Source organism: Ammospiza caudacuta, chromosome 24, assembly GCF_027887145.1.
Source record: "Ammospiza caudacuta isolate bAmmCau1 chromosome 24, bAmmCau1.pri, whole genome shotgun sequence".
Taxonomy (NCBI): domain Eukaryota; kingdom Metazoa; phylum Chordata; class Aves; order Passeriformes; family Passerellidae; genus Ammospiza; species Ammospiza caudacuta.
In genome coordinates, this window is record NC_080616.1 from 4,604,102 (window position 1) to 4,621,994 (window position 17,893).

A 17,893-nucleotide genomic window follows, 5' to 3' on the forward strand; every position below is an offset into this window, starting at 1 on the left:
AATGTGATTGAGGGACAGAACCAGCCCAAATCCCAACCCCAGGGGCCTTTTCCTGGCTGCTGTGCCAGATGTGGCACATCTGGGCTAGATCCCATCTCCCAGGGCTGGAGGAGCTGTCACGAATGGTGGAGTGGCCATCCCAGTGCTGGAGCCCCACGGGAATGCAACATCAATATTGGAGTTACATTTATTTCTCAGCTGCTATTTTTCCCCCTAAGATAATTAAAAACCATGTTTGTAGAGAAGCAAGTTGTGAGAAAAGCAACGCACAACTTCCCAAGAATATTTCTGGGATTCACATTCTCTGAACCTCAGGGAAAGAAAAACCAGTTCTTATCTCATTTACTGCTCCTGTGTTTTGGAACAAGTGGAATGCATTGTGGAAGATTGTTTACCTGATGGGAATTGGTAACTGGATTCTGGTTTTGATTTACTGACCAGTTGAATCCAGGTGTGTGAGTTGGGACTGTGGGCTGACAGACATGAGATTCTGGGCAGTGGAGTGCAGTTGGGAGCTTGTGCAGGTTCAGTTTAGATGTAATGTAATGTAGTGTAATATTGTATGGATAATTATATATATATAATATACAACATATAACATATAACATACAACATATAGCATATAATATATATATTATAATATATAATATATAATATATAATATATAATATTATATTATATATAATATATTGTATACTATACATTATTAATATAATATAATATAATATAATATAATATAATATAATATAATGATTAATTAGCATTCTGGTATCCCTGGAGTCCTCATCATTCCTCCTGGAAATCGGGCAAAAATATCACCGATACACATTTGTTTCTTTCTTAAACCCTTTTAAACCCCCAATTATTTTCTTCCTAACTGTTTTTTCTTTTTCTTTTTGGTGTGTGTGATTTGCCAACCTGTGAGCAGCATTCTGTAATTAGCAATTAAAGGCCACATTTGGAGGCTAAATATAAATTGTTATGACAAGATTCTTCTCTTTGCCAAACAAATGTGCTGCTGGTGTATGAAAGGAACCTCATCACACAATGATGTGATCAGTGGGAAGGCAGCAGTGGAGAATATCAGCCTGGCTGGGTATTGGGAAGGAATTCCTCCCTGGGAGGGTGGGGAGGCCCTGCAAGTGTCCAAGGCCAAGCTGGACAGGGCTTGGGGCAGCCTGGAAGGGATTTGGGCACCGGGCATCAGCAGGGAAACCACCCCAGAGCCAGGCAGAGGATGGGAGTGCGACCCAGCCATGCAATTCACACATGCAAACACTTCTTCTGGCTCGTTAATTGCTTCCGAAGTGGAAGATTTCTCCTAATCTCCCATTAGCAGCTGCACATCCCTCTCCATTTCAAATTGCCGTGCTTGAGGCTTTGTGGCTGTCGGCAGGGACCGAGTGGAGGAGCGGTAATTTTGGTAATTTTTTAATTAAGCCGCTTTGCCTGTGCTCCTCTCGGATGTCTGAGAGAACAGTGGGAGGATTTTGCTGCTGATTCCCTGGAGAGCCCCCTGCCCACCCCTCCGGGGATGCCCCACCAAGTGTCCCTGTCCTGGTTCTGCTCTGCACCAGCCCAAGGGGACCCTGGTGCCAAAATTCCAGTCCTGGTCAGGGTGATGTTGGAAGCCAGGACATTTCTCTGCTCAAACCCCTGCCAGGGGGCTCAGAGACCTTGGCACAGAGCCCAAGACACCTGTGCCTTTGATTTGGATCCATGGAGCAAATTAACACCTTTATATGAGGAATTTCAAGTCAAGGGAGTTTAAGTAGAATAATAGTTAGCTTGTCACAGGGTGAAAAGTAAAATATTGGGATTTTGGAATGGGGGTTTGGGGGTCCCAAGATGGAGGAATTTGGGCTTCACTGTCCTTCTTTCTTCTTCTTGGCCTCCATCTTCTGGGTGATGTTGGCACTTTTAAATTGGTTTAAGGTAGAAGCTCACTGTCTAACATAGGTGATAGATATTGGAAAGTAATTGTAAATATTGTACACGTAGTTTTTAGTATAAAAGACAACACCACCTCAGAGGATGGTCAGTGTGCCTCTGTCTGACCTGCTGAACAGATCTTGGCAGGCCAGATAAAAATGTTAAAGATAAGAAATAATAAACAACCTTGAGAACAAGAACAGAGGGATCCTGACTCCTTCTTCAACTGCCAGGCTGGGAAAAGAGAATTTTATGTATCTCGGGGTCACTGTGACCAGCAGAAACCCTGAGAGGTGAAACCCCCCTGAGCACCTCTGCTCCAAAGGCAGCTGCACAGGGAACAGCTCCCACCTCCCAGAGATGATTTAATGGGGTTTTTCTGGGATGTGATGGTTGCAGGAGCACCTTGCTGCCTGCTGCATGACCTGGGCTTTGCCCAATGACCTCTCATTGCTGCTCTGCTGGCCCCCAGGGAGCTGCTGCCTCTGCAGGGATGCTCCACCTGCTCCTGAGTGCTGTGGGAATTCTCCCCTCCTTCCCCAGGATCCCACAGGGATGTGGGGGATTCTCCTCCTCTGGCTGCTCATTGGGATCACAGATCATTTATTCTCCAGGCTAAAGAGGTGGTGCTGCTGTGGCTCAGGACCTTCCCAAGCCCATCCCTCCAGGACAATTCCAGGACAATGAGGGCTGTGCTGCCCTGGGCTTCTCTTGGATGCAAACAAAAGTTCCTGGTAGCAGGAACGGAGCTGATGATGCAATTAAAATAATTATTTCCTAAACCTGCACGGCCCTGCAAGCCTCTGGAAGTGGCTCTTGCAGTGGAGAGGAGAATGGAGGGCTCAGAGCTGCCTGCACACAGCTGAGCATCCCAGGGGATGATGGCACTACACCCCAGCTGTGCAAAATTTCATGCCATTTATTGGGACTGATGTCTCTTGATTAAATTATACTTCTTTCTTCATTTATTCTCTAACAAGCTGAACATTTCCATTTCCCAGGTCAGGAATGGGAGGAGGTGGCAGCTGACACTGATATTGGAGGGGGCTCAGTTGGAGAGGAACGCTTCTCATTTAAACCTCTGATTTCCTGAAAACCTGCACTCAGGGGAGGATTGACAATTCAGAGCTGAAGCTGAGAGCTGCAATCTCCTGCAGGAGCTGCTCACAAAGCCCAGTGTGGCCGGTGTGGTGCCAAGAATCCCCCAGGCTGCAAAGCTTGGAGCAATTTTAGGTTAAAAGGGAATCATAGAATCATGGAATGGTTTGGGCTGGAAGGGGCTGTAAAGATTATCCAGTTCCAGCCCCCATGCCATGGGCAGGGAATCAGACCTTTCATTTTTCCTCCCCTGAGCAGATCCATGGAAGTGCTAATCTTTGCACCATTTTCATTTACAAGGGTTAGGAGGTAATTTAGGAGAAATCCGTTTAGCTGAGCAATTAGCGAGTCAATAACACACTTCTGCATTTTATTAGAAAAGGAAAAATTGATAATTTCTGTTTGTTTTGACCCTACCTCTGCAGCAACGGCAGCAATTTTCCAGGATAATCCCAGTTACCATGGTTATATCTTGTTATATCTCCCTCCAGGACCTTGGCCACCTGCAGCAGGAGGGCACAGCAGCACGGGCAGAGCCAGGGCTGCTGTGCTGGGGGGAAACTGCTCCAGCCCCCCCAAATTCTGCATCCCTGTGCCACTCCAGCCTCCCTTGTCCTGCCTGCACCATTCCCCCTTCCCCAGCCAGCAGATGGGAAGTCAGGAGGGCTGGGAACCCCAAATTTGCTGCTGGGGATGAGGGACTCAGGGGCAAAGAGATAAAAAATCTCTACTGATATTTCTTGGAGCTCACTCACACTCCCTGAGCTGCAGCAGTGGGAAAGAGACCCCAACCCTCCTTTCCCAGGGAGAGTCACTTCACCCCTCAGCACTTTTGCCTCAGGAAGAGGGATTAAAGCAGAAAATTCAGATCCATTCCAAAAAAGGCACTGGGGAGCTGATTTTGAGAGGCAAGAAATTAAAGAACTGCTTAGCTGAATAGCTGAGCTGGTATTTTTCTGTCCTCAGGAAACAACTTTGATATAACAGCATTAGTAATAATAACACCCCAAAGAAAATCCTGGTGAAATCATGTAGAGCCTGCAGGATGTGTGAAATCCCTGGGATGGGGTGTGGGTCTCCCTTGTGTCAGCAAAATCCTTCCTGGAGGGGATGGAGACACATTACCACCAATGGGAGCAGCTCAGGGAGAATAATCCATCTTGATCAAAGAGCCAAAATAGCAGAAAAAAATCTTTTAGTAAATTAAACTGTCCAGAAAATCTTGAAACTTGGTGTGTCACAAGCCAGTGCTCCTCTGACAGGGCTGTGAGCTCCTTCTTTGAAGAGTTTATTTTTATTCCTCCTTTCCAGAGGGAAGGAAGGAGCAGACAACACTGGGAGGGATGAATGAGAGGAACCTGGGCATCCCCAGGCTGGCTGGGACAGGGAGATCCAGATTTGCAGGGCCCCTGTCATTGTGCAAAATTCATCTTTTAAAAGGAAATTTTAGTTGTGTCCCTTCCTTTGGTGTCACCCTGTTTTTTTAAGATTTTCTAAGCTTTCTGATGTTGACATTCTTGTAGCGAACTTTCTCACACACTTTCTGTAAATAACTCATTGTTTTGCATTCTTTTATGGAAGAGGAGAGAGTTGATGGACTGTTGGTTTGTCCAGTGTCATTGGAGAGGTGGCACTGTCACCCTCCAATCCACTGTCAGTTTTAGAAAACTATAAATATTGGAGTCAGAAAATAAACTTCCCTTTTTTTTTGTTTAATGGGATTTATTTTACTGATGTCTCTTGATTAAATCATATTTCATTCTTCATTTATTCTCTAACAAGCTGAACATTTCCATTTGCCAGGCAAGGCCAGGTCAGGAATGGGAGGAGGTGGCAGCTGACACTAATGTTGGTATTGAAGGGATCAATCCTGCCATGGAGGATTTGCAGGAGCTGGTTTGGGGTCTGAGGAGGAGAAATGGGGCAGGGGGAGGTGGGGATGGGCATGTTACTATAGGACACAAAACAACACGAGCACACACACTGCTGTTCTCAAGGTGAAGGAAAGGGAAGTTTATTTTCTGACTCCAACATTTATAGTTTTCTAAAAGAGACAAATTGGAGGGTGAAAGTGCCACCTCTCCAATGACACTGGGCAAACCAACAGTTTATTAAATTTCTTCTCTTTCATAAAAGAATGCCAAACAATCAGTTATTTACAGAAAGTGTGTGAGAAAGTTCGCTACAAGAATGTCAACATCAGAAGGCTTAGAAAATCGTAAAAAATCAGGGTGGCAGGGGCACAATGTGCCCATCCTCAGAGCTCAACAGAGCACCAGGATCTCCACCAGCTGTGGGTGAGGGGCCCAGGGCTCTGTCCCTGGCCCAAGTGAGGGGCACACGTCCCCTGGCACCCCACAGTCCTGTCCCTGCACCCACAGCAGCCCCAGGGCCCTCCTGTCCCCAAAGGAGGGACACAAAGTGCCCCACAAAGTGCTCTGCAGGTGCCTGGCCTCACTGACAGTGCCAAAATGAGAAATATCAGAGCTGGGCTGAAGCACACACCCCAGACCCCTGTGCCCCACCACAGATCCCCCTGCCAGAGGGACGATGCCCATGGCAGGAACTGTTTTGGGTGAATCTGGTTTTGCTTCCTCTGCACTTCCATTAGGAGATGCTGAGGACTGGCTGCCTCTCCATGTCCCTCCTGGCGTGTCCCCAAGCCCTGGTGTGCTCCCAGCCCCTGAGGGGAGATTTTCTGCCTCCCTTTGCTGCTGGTGTGTGATGGGTTACACCTCAGCCAGATGTTCCGTGGGCAGGAGAACTTATTTGAAGTTAAAAGCCAGTGATTAGCGTTGCCAACCAGCCATTAAGGAAGTATTAAATGGAGAATTATCCCCCTCTTCCTGTTTCAATACAATGGGAGCTTCATAATGCACTTGTTTAAGTTGCCTAGTTTTAATTTTAGTTCCCCCATTTCCAACAGGACACACTGAGCCATTTCACTTTATCAATAGCTGGAAAAGAGTCAGGGAGGGGAATAAAGTCAATATCCTTGAGAATGAGACAAAGGAGAAAAAATTAGCCCAAAGATCTGAGTTTCTCTTTCCCACTGATAACACAACTTCTCAATTTACTTGCCCGGATTGCCTTGCAAAGAGGAGCATTTTTCAAGAGGAGCAGAGATGAAAGGGATTATCACTAATAGAAGCTCTTCTCTAAAGAGATAAATTATTTGGCAATTAAAGCCCAGGGAGCTGCAGGCTCGGGGGAAGGCTGGAGCAGCCCCATTAGCATCTTTCCCACTGACCATGCTTTGGGAAAGGATGATCCCAGTGCCCCTGGGCTGGCTGTGGGGCCACTCCTGCTGCAGCCCAGGACGGGGGACAGGAGCAATGCTGGCCCCAGAGCTGCCCCCATTTGGGGCTGAACAGGGCCAGGGGCAGGGGAATGAAGGGATGAGGGAATGAAGGGATGAGGGAATGAGGGAATGAGGGAATGAGGGAATGAAGGGATGAAGGAATGAAGGGATGAAGGAATGAGGGAATGAAGGAATGAGGGAATGAGGGAATGAGGGAATGAAGGGATGAAGGGATGAAGGAATGAGGGAATGAAGGGATGAAGGAATGAAGGGATGAAGGGATGAAGGAATGAAGGGATGAAGGAATGAAGGAATGAGGGAATGAAGGAATGAAGGAATGAGGGAATGAAGGGATGAAGGAATGAAGGGATGAAGGGATGAAGGAATGAAGGGATGAAGGAATGAAGGAATGAGGGAATGAAGGGATGAAGGAATGAAGGGATGAAGGAATGAAGGAATGAAGGGATGAAAGAATGAAGGAATGAAGGAATGAAGGAATGAAGGAATGAAGGTTTTCTACAGCCTTCTGTGGGGAAGAGGCTGCCCATGCCAGCCCCAGGTTATCTGCACAGCACCAGGCAGTCTCTGCCACTGGAGACCCTGAGTCAAGGCTGAGTTTTCCTGCGAATCTCTCAGTGCAGCAGGAATGGCTGGGAGGGCAGAGGCAGCTGGGAGCAGCCACAAAAATCCATTTGCACACAGGACAGAGGGAGCTGAGGCAACCCTGCCAGGGCCCCTGCATCCCATTTGGATCCCTGCATCCCACCAGGGCTCCTGGAACCTGCTGCATCCCACCGGGGTCCCTGGAACCTGCTGGAAGTCCCCGCATCTTTCTGGGGTCCCTGCATCCCATCAGGGATCCCTGGGTCCCATGGAGGTGCTGCTGCTCCCACTGGGGCTCCTGGTTGTGCTTGGGCAGTGCCAGGGTGGCTGGTGGGGACAATCCACACCCCTGAGGGCACCAAGGGCTCTGACAGCAACTCCCCCAGCCATGGCACAACCTTTGCTTTCTCCTCATGGGGCCAATAAATACTTAAACGAGTAAAAAAAGGAATTGATGACCCCAGCAGGAGATGAATTCTGGCACTTGCAGAGCTCCATGGGGCTGGGGGTGTCCATGCCATGGCAAGCAGGATCCTGTGGCCCTGCTGCTCCTCTCTCCCACGAGTCACCCCAGCAGAGTCACCCACACAGGTCTCTCTGATGTCTCTGAGGTCCCTCACATTCCCCCATGGCACTGGAGGATGGTAGGGACTCAGCTCTGGTGGAATGAGGAGGATGACCCCACCCTGGAGGCAGCATGGGGACAATCTCTGCTCTCTGTGACAGTGACAGCACCCAGGGAAGGGCTGGAGCTGTGTTAGGGCAGGTTTAGGTTGGATCTCAGGGAATTTTCTTCCCCCAGAGGGTGCTGGGCACTGCCCAGGCTGCCCAGGGAATGGGCACAGCTGCAGAGCTCCAGGAGAGTTTGGACAGCACTGCCAGGGATGCCCAGGGCGGGATTTGGGGGTTCCTGTGCAGGGCAGGGGCTGGATTTGGATCCTTGTGGGTCCCTTCCAGCTCAGGACACTTCTGATTCCAGGAGCTGGGAGCACTCAGAGCTTGGAGGGCCCTGGTCCCCACCCGGTGTCACAACGAGCCCCCAGCTCAGAGCTGAGCCACCCATGCTGATCAGACACGTGGGGTGTGTCTCTTGTTTGCCAGCAGATGGAGATCAGGCTGCTCTGCTTGACGGGAGTTATTCCAAGGATTAATTAGTTGACGTTTCCTGAAGTACTTTGAAGATGTGGAGTGTGAGATAAGTGCTGTGCTCTAGGAGCCCATCGGGTGCTGCAGTAATTTTGTTCCTTTTCCTCCTCATTCCCAAAGAGTTTGTACAAAAACAAATCCTACAGGAGCTGGTGGGGCTCTGGCTGACCTGGATTAATGAGTGGCACCTCTGCCCATGTGCTCAGCACAGGGAGGAGGCTGCAGAGATTCCAGAGGAGCCATGGAGTCCCTCTAGAGCCAGGCTGGGATGATGGGGAAGATTAAACACAAAAGCCTTATAAATATGATTGCCTGGCAAAAGATTTTGAGAATATGGAAACTATAAGTGAGACTGAAATGAAAGCAAGCTCTGAGATCCCTCAGTTACTGAACAACTGGAAAACAATGGTGTGGCCAGCTGAAGGTGATCCCCTTTTGATGGAACAACACCCTCTGCTTGCAGACAGGCCCAAGGGTCAGAGCAGACCCTACAGCTTGGCAGAAGGGCCCAAAGAGGAGTTTTTAGGGTTTAAAATGTAATACAATATGGTAATGTAGTGATTCTTATAGGCTGTATATAAATGCTATAGGATTTGTATCTTGTACTACATTGGTTAGTAAGAATCAGAATATTCAACACAGAAGAAGATTTATGGTATTGTAATGGGAACTTTGCTGTCTTAACTCTTACCTCTTGCTTCTTAGCTCTTACTTTTCTATGCTCTTACCCCTTTTACTCTCTTATGCTTTTACTCTCTGCACCTCTCTTCTCTCAGCCCTGCTCCAGCTGTGGCTGGCAGCTCCCAGCAGGGCCCTGCACCCAGGCCCTTTGCAATAAACCTCAATTTCCAAGCCCTAGCTGCAGAGATCTCTCATCTCCATCCATCCCACCCGTGCTGCCCCCATCTATCCTACACTGGGAGAGCTGGGGGTGCTCACCTGGAGCAGAGAAGGCTCCAGGTGTCACAGGGAAGTGCAGGACATGTTCCAGGCTACAAGATGTTTCTGGTGCACAATCATTACTGCCCCATCAATTTTAATTCAGGCTGGAGAAATCATGGGTGTAATTATTTACTACTGTGAGATTTCTGAAAATTATATTTCTCTTACTGCCCTTATTGATCTTGAAAAGGGCCATAAATTAACTTGACAGTTCACAGAGTCCTTCACACTTGAATAATTTCTCTGCTTGACTTGCACTGTGTGTTGAACTTTCAGCACCAGCCAATTACAGTCATTCAAAGTGGGTATTTGAAGATTTTTCTTATGCAACAAATTTGATTATAATACCAAAGAACTTGAGGCAAATACCATGTCACAGAATAGTTTGGCTTGAGCTGAGCACAGCTGGATGGGATTTAGGGTGGCAGGGGGGTGGCATGGCCACTCCACAGCCCTGGGAGAGCAGGTGGCCCCCCTCAGGTGCTCCCCACAGGGCTGGCACCTCCCTGGGGTGTCCAAAAAGCAACGTGGCACTGGCACCAGCAGGATGCAACCGTCACCCAGCCAGCCTGGCCTATGGCTTCTCTGCTTGTCCCCAGAATTGGGAAAAAAGGGACACTCATGGCACTGAAACACCTCCTAATCCATCCTCTGTGCTCTCAGGATGCTGTGATGGGAACAAACCACAGCAATCCTGAGTTTCTAGAAACAGAAATGGGGCAAATCCTGCACCCTGCAGGGGTGAGGGGTGAGGAAGAGCACGGGCACAGTCTCCGCTGGGGCAGGAAGGACAGACATGGCATGGGGACAACTGGGGCTGTCCCCAGCCCCTGAGGGGCTCCCAGCACCTGCCCTGTCCTGCCCCATCCCCTCTGGGGCTGCTCTGTGCCAGAGGAAGAGGGAAGGGAAGGGGGCAACCCAGGGCCTTATATAAGATGGAGAATCTGTGGCTGCAGGGGGAGGTGGCCTGTGCTTCATTAGAGACAAACTCAGTAAATCAGCAACATCTGGGGCCTGCTGGCTGGAGCACCGCCCCAGCAGGGGAGGGAAATCTCCTGTTGTCCTCCCAGATTAAAGGATTTTGCTGTTTGCTCACAGTTTTGTAGCAGCCTGCCCAAAGCCTCGTGTTCCATCTCTGCCCTAAGCCCTTCCAAAACCCTCACCAAACATAAACCCCTGCCCAGGCACCCACCCAAGGTCTGTCAGTGCTCGCTGCTCTGAGCCCTGCAAGGACACCCCACCCTTGGGAAGTGATTTTTGGGGTGTCTCAGGGGCAAGGTGGAGCTCAGGGCTCTGACAGCCCTGCCCAGCACCCCACACTCCCGCAGGCAGGCGGCCGCACTTCGCTGCGTACTATTTATTCATTATAACAGAAAAGAAAACCTCGTTAAATTAGTCCAGGACTCTGCTGGCTGCTCTTAGGTGGGGACACCAGTGACAGGGGGTGGCTGGGGTGGGGATCCAGCATTTCCTCATTTCACAGTGATGGGAGAAGGGCTGGGCCGGGCCGGGCCGGGTTAGGCCGCACCCTCAGACCTCCAGCTTCTTCTTCATCTCCATGCGGTAAATGATCTGGTAGCCATCATCCCAGGCGTAGATCTGCCTCTCCCTGGGGCTGTACTTGAGGCTGGCGTGGGAGCCGTAGCGCTTGGGGAAATAGACCAGGGAGGCGTCCTCGGGGGCCAGCGTGCCGCTGACGTCGAAGACGCACTGGACGCGGGCGCGGCTGGGCAGGCGCGTGTTGTACACCACGTGCAGCGCCCCGCACACCACGAAGGCGCCCTCGGCGTTCTCCCGTGGGCACGGCGTGTCCCACATCTGCTCGATGTCCAGCGAGGCGGGGTCCAGCTTGGCCAGGCACATGTTCTTCTCGTCCTCCTTGGTGGCGTAGATGGCCCAGAGGCCTTCCTCATCCGCTGACACCTCGATGTAGGTGGAGGGGGAGAGGCCGAAGACGGGGATCTGCTCCTCGGCCGGGAACACCGAGCTGTCCACCACCGTCTTGTTGGCCAGGTTGAACTTGATCACCTGGAAGGACTGGCCCTGCTGGCGGATGTAGTAGAGGTGGCCATCGTAGACAAGGTGCCCGGTGCCCACCCAGGGGTAGGGCAGCTTGATGCGGGCGGCCTTGCGGGTGGCAGAGAAGAGGGTGAACTCCCGCATGCGGGGGAAGACGTAAACCGTGTCGTTGGCGGTGCCATCAAACACGTAGATCTTCTCCGAGCTCCCTGCAGCGTCCTTGGTCCAGAGCCCTGAGGAGCTGCCGAAACGCTTCAGGATCTTCATGGCCCTGACACTGGCGATGGTGTCACTGCAATCTGTGAGAGAGGGGTGGCTGTGAGAGCCTGGGAACAGCCTGGCCCTGCAGCACTGCAGCTGCTCCATGCTGGAGCTTTGAAAAGCAGGAATCAAACCTACACTAGAGGAATCAAAACCCTCCATACTTCCTTTATATTACTTTCTAGTAGGGTCAGCTAAACAAGCTATCGAGCCCATACCCCGAAAATGATGGTTCAACTCCTTCCCCTGCTAATAAACCCCCAAGCAAATCTAATTTTCATCACTAGCCTACTCCTAGGAACAACCTTTACTATCTCAGGTAACCACTGAATTATGGCCTGGACCTGTCCCACCCAAACCCCTTGGAAATTCACTGAAGGGGTTCAGGAGCATCTCTGGTGGCATTGGGAAGTCCCCTAGTGCATCCATGACACAGAGAGGAGCCACCCTCACCCCAGCCCTGCCCCGGAGGCTTTGGGGACATACAGAGCTCCAGCCCGGGGCTTGGATGCAGCTTCCAGGCCGGGGGGGATGCAGGGGCTTGTGCCAGAGACATCTGAGATGCCCTGCTGTGACACAATGCCCTGGCCCATGGCAGGGGGACACCTGGACTGGGGTGGGCTGAGAAGGGTCAGAGTAACCCTCAGACAGGAGTTATTCCAACACCTGGAATTTCATCTGCTGTGCAGGGGATTGCAGGTTGCTGAGCATCTTGGGAGTTTGAGCTCCTGGGTCTCCCTGAACCCAGCCATCAAGGGCAGTATCCAATTCATATCCGAGTCACCCTGACACAGCTTTTGGCAATTCCAGCTTTGTGGGAAATATTAGCTCTTCCTATGGTGCCTCCAAGATTTAAACCTTTGCCTAAGAGCTTGGTTAACATTTAAACTCCATTCTACAACACCAGATACAAATTTAATTTGAATTATCAGGGATTTGCATAATATCCAATCCCCCAGGGAGCCACGGCAGCCCCTCACCTGTGAGCTTGGTGTACTTCTCATTCTTCCTCTGCTTGGCTGTGGCCACCTGCTTGTCCATCAGCGTCTCATCCACCTCCACGCAGGGCGGGGCGGGGTTCTGTGTCTCCAGGTAGTCCACCTCCCTCTCCAGCCGGTCCACGCGCACGGCCGCGCCCTCGGCCTCCGCCCGCAGCGCCTCCCGCTCCTTCTCGGCCGCCTCCAGCATCCCCAGAACCTGGTTCTTGAAGTCCCGCAGCTCCGTGGAGTAGCGGCTGCTCTGGTCGTGCCACTGGGAGATCCTCTCCTGGGGTGGCCAAGGGGACACTGAGGTCTCCAAAGCTCACAGCCCACCATGGCAGCTGTCCCGGCCTGCCCAGCCTGGGGGAGCTCCTGGAGTCACACAGGGCTCGCGGCTCTGGGTCCCATCCCACCCTGGTCCCATCCCATCCCACCCTGCTCCTGCTCCTGTGGTGCTCCCAATCGCACAAAGCTCCCACGTTCCTTCTGCAATGTTCCCAGACCCATGATGCCCATTCCTGCAATGCTCCCGTGATGTTCCCAGACCCACAATACCCCATTCCCGTGTCACCCCCAGACCCATAAGGCCCTGCTCTCCTGTGACACCCCCAGGATGCCCGCATGATGTTCCTGAGCTCACAGTGCTCCCCAGTCTCCCACACTGCTCCCAGATCCTTTGCTGTGATGACCCTGTGAAGCTCCCAGACCTGCAATGTCCCTGCTTTTCCATGATGTTCCCAGACCTGTGATGTTCCCATTCCTGTGATGTTCCCATGTTTCTCAGACCTGCAATGCCCCTTTCTCCTGAGATGTTCTCATTCCTGATGTCTCCATGACTCTTCCAGACCCACAATGCTCCTACTTTCCCATGATGTTCCCATTCCTGTGATGTCCCCATGGTTCTCCTGAACCTGCAATGCCCCTTTCTCCTGTAATGTTTCCATTCCTGTAATGTCCCCATGGTTCTTCCAGATCCACAATGTTCTTGCTCTCCCATGATATTCCCATTCCTGTGATGTCCCCATGGCTCTTCCAGACCCACAAAGCTCCTTCTCCTGTGATGTTCCCATTCCTGTGTCCCCCAGGCTCTGATGTTCCCATTCCCCTGATGTCCCCATAGCTCTCCCAGACCCACAATATCCCTGCTTTCCCGTGATGTTCCCATTCCTGTGATGTCTCCATGTTTCTCACACCCACAATGCTCCTTCTCCTGTGATGTTCTCATTCCTGATGTCCCCATGGCTCTTCCAGACCCACAATGTCCTTGCTCTCCAATGATGTTCCCAGACTCGTGATGTTCCCATTCCTGTGATCTCCCCATGGCTCTCCCAGACCCACAAAGCCCCTTCTCTTGTGATGTTCCCATTCCTGCGATGTCCCAATGGTTCTGATGTTCCCATTCCCGTGATGTCCCCATGGCTCTTCCAGACCCACAAAGCCCCTTCTCCTGTGATGTTCCCATTCCCGTGATGTCCCCATGGCTCTTCCAGACCCACAAAGCCCCTTCTCCTGTGATGTTCCCATTCCTGTGATGTTCCCACGGCTCTTCCAGACCCACAATTCCCCTGCTCCCCCCATCCCCCAGTGCTCCCACACCCATCTTGCCCCGGTGTATCCCAGCTGGGCTGTGCAGGACCCCGGCAGGATCTGCCAGGGCTCCATCCCCACCCCCTGCTCCATCCCCAGCCCAGCTCCTCCTCACCAGCCCCACTCCCAGCCCCATGGCCTCTCTGGGGAAGGGTTGGGCTCCCATTCCGGGGCGATTCGGGGTGCAGGGCTGTACCTCCAGGAGGGTGATGCGGCGCTCCACGTACTCCATGAACTGCTGCTGCTGGGCGCGCAGGGCCGGGGCGAGCAGCGGCAGCAGCAGCAGCAGGCAGCGCCAGGGCCCCATGGCCGGCAGCGCTGCAGCCTCCAGCTCAGTGCTCAGGAATGCTCCGGCCTCCCCAGCCCTTATTGCATCCAGATGTGCTCAGGGAGGGAGGGGAGGCTGCTCCTTCCCCGCAGGCCAGCCCCGGGCGCTTTAACCCCTTCGTGCCCCAGCCAGCGCGCTGGGGATGGGGCAGGAGACTGGGGACGGGCTGGGGGCAGGAGTTTGGGGTGTGGGGACAGCCGCAGGAACCCCGAGCAAGAGGACACGTCCTCATGAGCCGTTCTTTGGGGACAGCGAGGGCACAGCCCTGGCTCCTTGTCCGCAGAGGTGCCCAAAGCCAGCGGCCAACCTGAGCCACGTCCGGGTCTGGGGACAGGGATGTCCCTGGGGACAGGGACACTGCCAGCACGGCAGGTTTGTCCCCTGGGATAGGGACAATGCTAGTGCAGCCAGTTTGTCCCCTGGGACAGGGAGGGTGCCAGCACACCGGGTTTGTCCCCTGAACAGGGACACTGCCAGCACAGTGGGGTTATCCTTGGGTAAAGGGACACTGCCAGCCCAGTGGTGTTGTCCCCTGTACAGGGACACTGCCAGCACAGAGGGTTTGTCCCCTGGGCAGGGACACAGCCAGCGCAGCAGGGTTTGTCCCTGGGGACAGGGACACTGCCAGCCCAGCGGGGTTGTCCCCTTGGTGTCCGGCAGCCCTGGGATCCTGCGTCACCCTGGATCCCACTGGGAAGCTGCTGGAGCTGCTGGAGGGCCTGCAGTGGATCATGGCAGGAGGCGGCCCGCAGTCACCTGCAGCAGGAGAACACCTCAGGTGAGGAACCCCTTCCCTGCCCCAGGAGGGTGCTTGGATGGCCCAGAGCTCCCCTGCAGGAAGGCACCAGCCAGGCCTGGATCTGTGGCATCCCCCAGCCCAGCCCCAGAGCAGCCAGCTGGGATCCAGGCAGGTGTTATTTGTGTTGCTTTGCTCTTATTTTGTGCTGAGGCTGGCAGTGAGCACTGACCAACAATTATTCTTAGCATTTGCCCACCAAAAGTTGGGATTTGGAAGATGACACCGGCTCGGATATTTGGCATGGCCAGGAACCTGCTTGAACCCAGGGATGAGGTGAGGCAGCCTTTACAATCCACTTCTTGTGAGCTGCCCTTACCCAGAAAAACAGAAATCAGGAGCTGAATGGACAGAAATCAGGTTTAACACTTCTTGCCACCACTGCTTCCAGCAGGGTGCAAATGTACCCAAACCTCAGCAGCAGAAACCATGAACCCAAATGTACCCAAACCATGGCAGCAGCAGAACCTTCAGAGCCACCTCTAGACTCATCTCAGCTTTTCTGGACTTCACTCCCTATTGCCTCAGCTTACCACAGTTAAGACAGTGATTTTAAAAAGCTAAATTTAATTTCTTTCTATTCTTCCTAATATGAAACATGAAACAACTTACTAGTTATAGAGCAAATCAAGCTTGTAGGTTAGAGCAAAACCCACTCCCTGCTCTGGCATCCAGCACAGCAAAAGCAGCCTCCTGTGCACTGCTGATTATTTTTCTGGCTCCAGGCATGCAAACATAAACCACAAAATCACCCAGAACCTTTTTAGAGATGCTGGGACTGCACAAACCATGAGTTCACCAAAGGAAAGGTGAGCATTACAAGGGCCCAGTTTCATTTCAGTTCTCTAGTTCCATCTGTAATTTTTTAATCTCCAGGAACAGTTTCTGGATTTCCAGGAGACTTTTCACTTTTTCCACAGGCACACCACATTCAAAGGTCGATTTAATGTAATGAACCTCTTGACACACATCAGCATCACCTTCTTTCATCTGTTAAAACAGGAAAACAAAGCCCAGAAAAGCCTGTGAGGATGGGCTGCAGCAGAGGCAGAGCCACCCAATCCTCAGCTGCGAGGCTGCCCTGTCCCAGCAGGGGCTGCATCATCCTCAGAACCAAAAATGAAAAGCTTTTGAGAAGTTTAAGCAGTTTTCATGCTAGAAATCAGGCAGCACCCACCCAGAGACTCAGCCAGGCTCAGCAACCTGAGGCTCTGAGCTCTTGGGAAAGTTCCACCATGGCAGGCGTGGAACTGGATGATCTTTAAGGCTCCCCCCAACCCAACCATTCTGTAATTTTGTGGTACTCACACACTTGGGCAGTGGTGTCCAGCTGCCATCAGGCAAGCACGTGGCTGTGCAGGCATTTTCCATCATTCCATTGTCTGGGAACTGGTAGCCAGGAAGGCACTCCAAGGTGACAGTCTCGTTGGTCTGGTACCACCTTTGCTCACCCAAAGGGCTTTTCACCTTTGCAAAGGGCACTCGTGGTTCTGGACACAGGACTGAAAGGAAAACCAAGGGCAGAAGGCAGCTCAGCCAGAGGTCAGAAAGGAGTTTGGGAAGTGCAGAGGAACTTAAAATTGTGGAGCTGTGAAATCAAAAATACTTCTCTTTAAGAAGAGGGTGAAGGTCAGAGCAGCCCCTGCGAGGGGCTGTGAATTCTTCATGGATTTGCTGTTTCTGGCAGGGTCTCAATCCAGGCATCCCCACGGTGGGGGTGGACATTTGGAAACAAGGGAAGGGAAAGTCAGTGAGCTCCTGACCTGTCTTAGACCTCCTGACCTGTTTTAGACCTCCTTTACACACAGCTGTCAATAAAACCTCAACTATTACCTGGAAAACACCAGCTTTGGGAATGTTGTTTCTTCTGCAAAGAGGAGAAGGACTCAGGAAGCCCCAAGGACAGACAGAGCCAGGCAATGCTGCACCCCAAGCCCTCTGCTCTATCCCAGGGGCCACAGCTGAGCAGGAGATTTTGGAAGCACCCCTAAATGCAGTAGAAGGGCACAGTTTCATTCACCTCATACCACAGCTTGTTAGTGATGAATCACTACATCCTCCTGCTGTGGGGGTTTGGGACACCGAACTGAAAGGAAAATGCGCATTAAAAATCCAGGAACAGGCGGTGGAGGAGAAAATGCTCACTCACCTGGCTGGCAGGTGGGCACAGGGGGGTCCCAAGTGCCATCAGCCTGGCACTGAGTCTGGGCAGCACCACGCAGACCAAAGCCTTCCTCACAGGAGAAGTGCAGGAGCAGCCCATAGGGAAAGGTGAACATCTGTGGGGTCATCCTTCCCCTCTCCACCACGGGCTTGGGGCACCGAACCGCTGTGGGACAGAGCAGAGCTGGCACCGGGCTCTGGGCACAGCAGAACCCGGGCAGGGCTGCTCCTCCCAACCCCTGATGGTGAGGAGAACCAGGGGCTGCCACTTGCAGAGGGATCATCCCCCCTCCTGTGGAGGAAGCAGCATCTGCAGGCAGCCCTGCCCGGTTTGTTCTGAGTGCTGGCATCAGGCTGCTGCCATGCCCTGATGCCACAGTGACCCCAAACCACTCACCCCTGCACTCGGGGGCAGGCCCACTCCAGGTCAGGTTCTCCCCATCCTCGGAGGTGCAGTAGAGGGATTTGTGCCCGATGAGGGACAGCCCCTCTGCACAGCTGTACTTCACTTCAGAGCCGTAGGTGAACCGGGTGAACCCCATGCCCGAGTGCTGCCCGTTGGTGATTTTGGGAGGGGGACCACAGACTGGGTGAGAGTAAAGGGAAAAGTCAGGTTTTCCTCATCCCATTAGGGAGGCAGAACGCAGGGAGGTAAGAGGAGAGGCTGGTTCTCTGTGTTCATGGCATGTGTTGCTCTTCTCACAGTTCTCCCTGCCCCTGGCCAGCTTTGGCCATGG

General features: G+C 52.3%; 2 protein-coding genes across 2 annotated transcripts; both read right to left on the reverse strand.

Moving 5' to 3' along the window:
- Nucleotides 1–8,516: 8,516 nt before the first annotated feature.
- Nucleotides 8,517–14,176, reverse strand: OLFML3 (olfactomedin like 3). The gene is made up of 3 exons (XM_058819450.1): nucleotides 14,066–14,176; nucleotides 12,283–12,568; nucleotides 8,517–11,340 (listed from the first exon to the last, which is right to left on the reverse strand). Exons 1-3 carry the CDS (start codon nucleotides 14,174–14,176, stop codon nucleotides 10,553–10,555), a joined length of 1,185 nt encoding a protein of 394 aa, XP_058675433.1. The 3' UTR covers nucleotides 8,517–10,552.
- Nucleotides 14,177–15,585: 1,409 nt separating this feature from the next.
- Nucleotides 15,586–17,358, reverse strand: C4BPB (complement component 4 binding protein beta). Its single transcript, XM_058819451.1, has 3 exons — nucleotides 17,143–17,358; nucleotides 16,302–16,495; nucleotides 15,586–15,983 (listed from the first exon to the last, which is right to left on the reverse strand). Exons 1-3 carry the CDS (start codon nucleotides 17,282–17,284, stop codon nucleotides 15,831–15,833), a joined length of 489 nt encoding a protein of 162 aa, XP_058675434.1. The 5' UTR covers nucleotides 17,285–17,358; the 3' UTR covers nucleotides 15,586–15,830.
- Nucleotides 17,359–17,893: the final 535 nt, after the last annotated feature.

Coding starts and splice junctions, on each gene's coding strand:
- C4BPB (XM_058819451.1), bottom strand. CDS start 17,284: ATGACCCCACAGATGTTCACCTTTCCCTATGGGCTGCTCCTGCACTTC. Junction 16,496..17,142: donor TGTGCCCACCTGCCAGCCAG/GTGAGTGAGCAT, acceptor TTTTCCTTTCAG/TCCTGTGTCCAGAACCACGA. Junction 15,984..16,301: donor GGACACCACTGCCCAAGTGT/GTGAGTACCACA, acceptor CTGTTTTAACAG/ATGAAAGAAGGTGATGCTGA.
- OLFML3 (XM_058819450.1), bottom strand. CDS start 14,176: ATGGGGCCCTGGCGCTGCCTGCTGCTGCTGCTGCCGCTGCTCGCCCCG. Junction 12,569..14,065: donor GCCGCATCACCCTCCTGGAG/GTACAGCCCTGC, acceptor TGGCCACCCCAG/GAGAGGATCTCCCAGTGGCA. Junction 11,341..12,282: donor GAAGTACACCAAGCTCACAG/GTGAGGGGCTGC, acceptor CCTCTCTCACAG/ATTGCAGTGACACCATCGCC.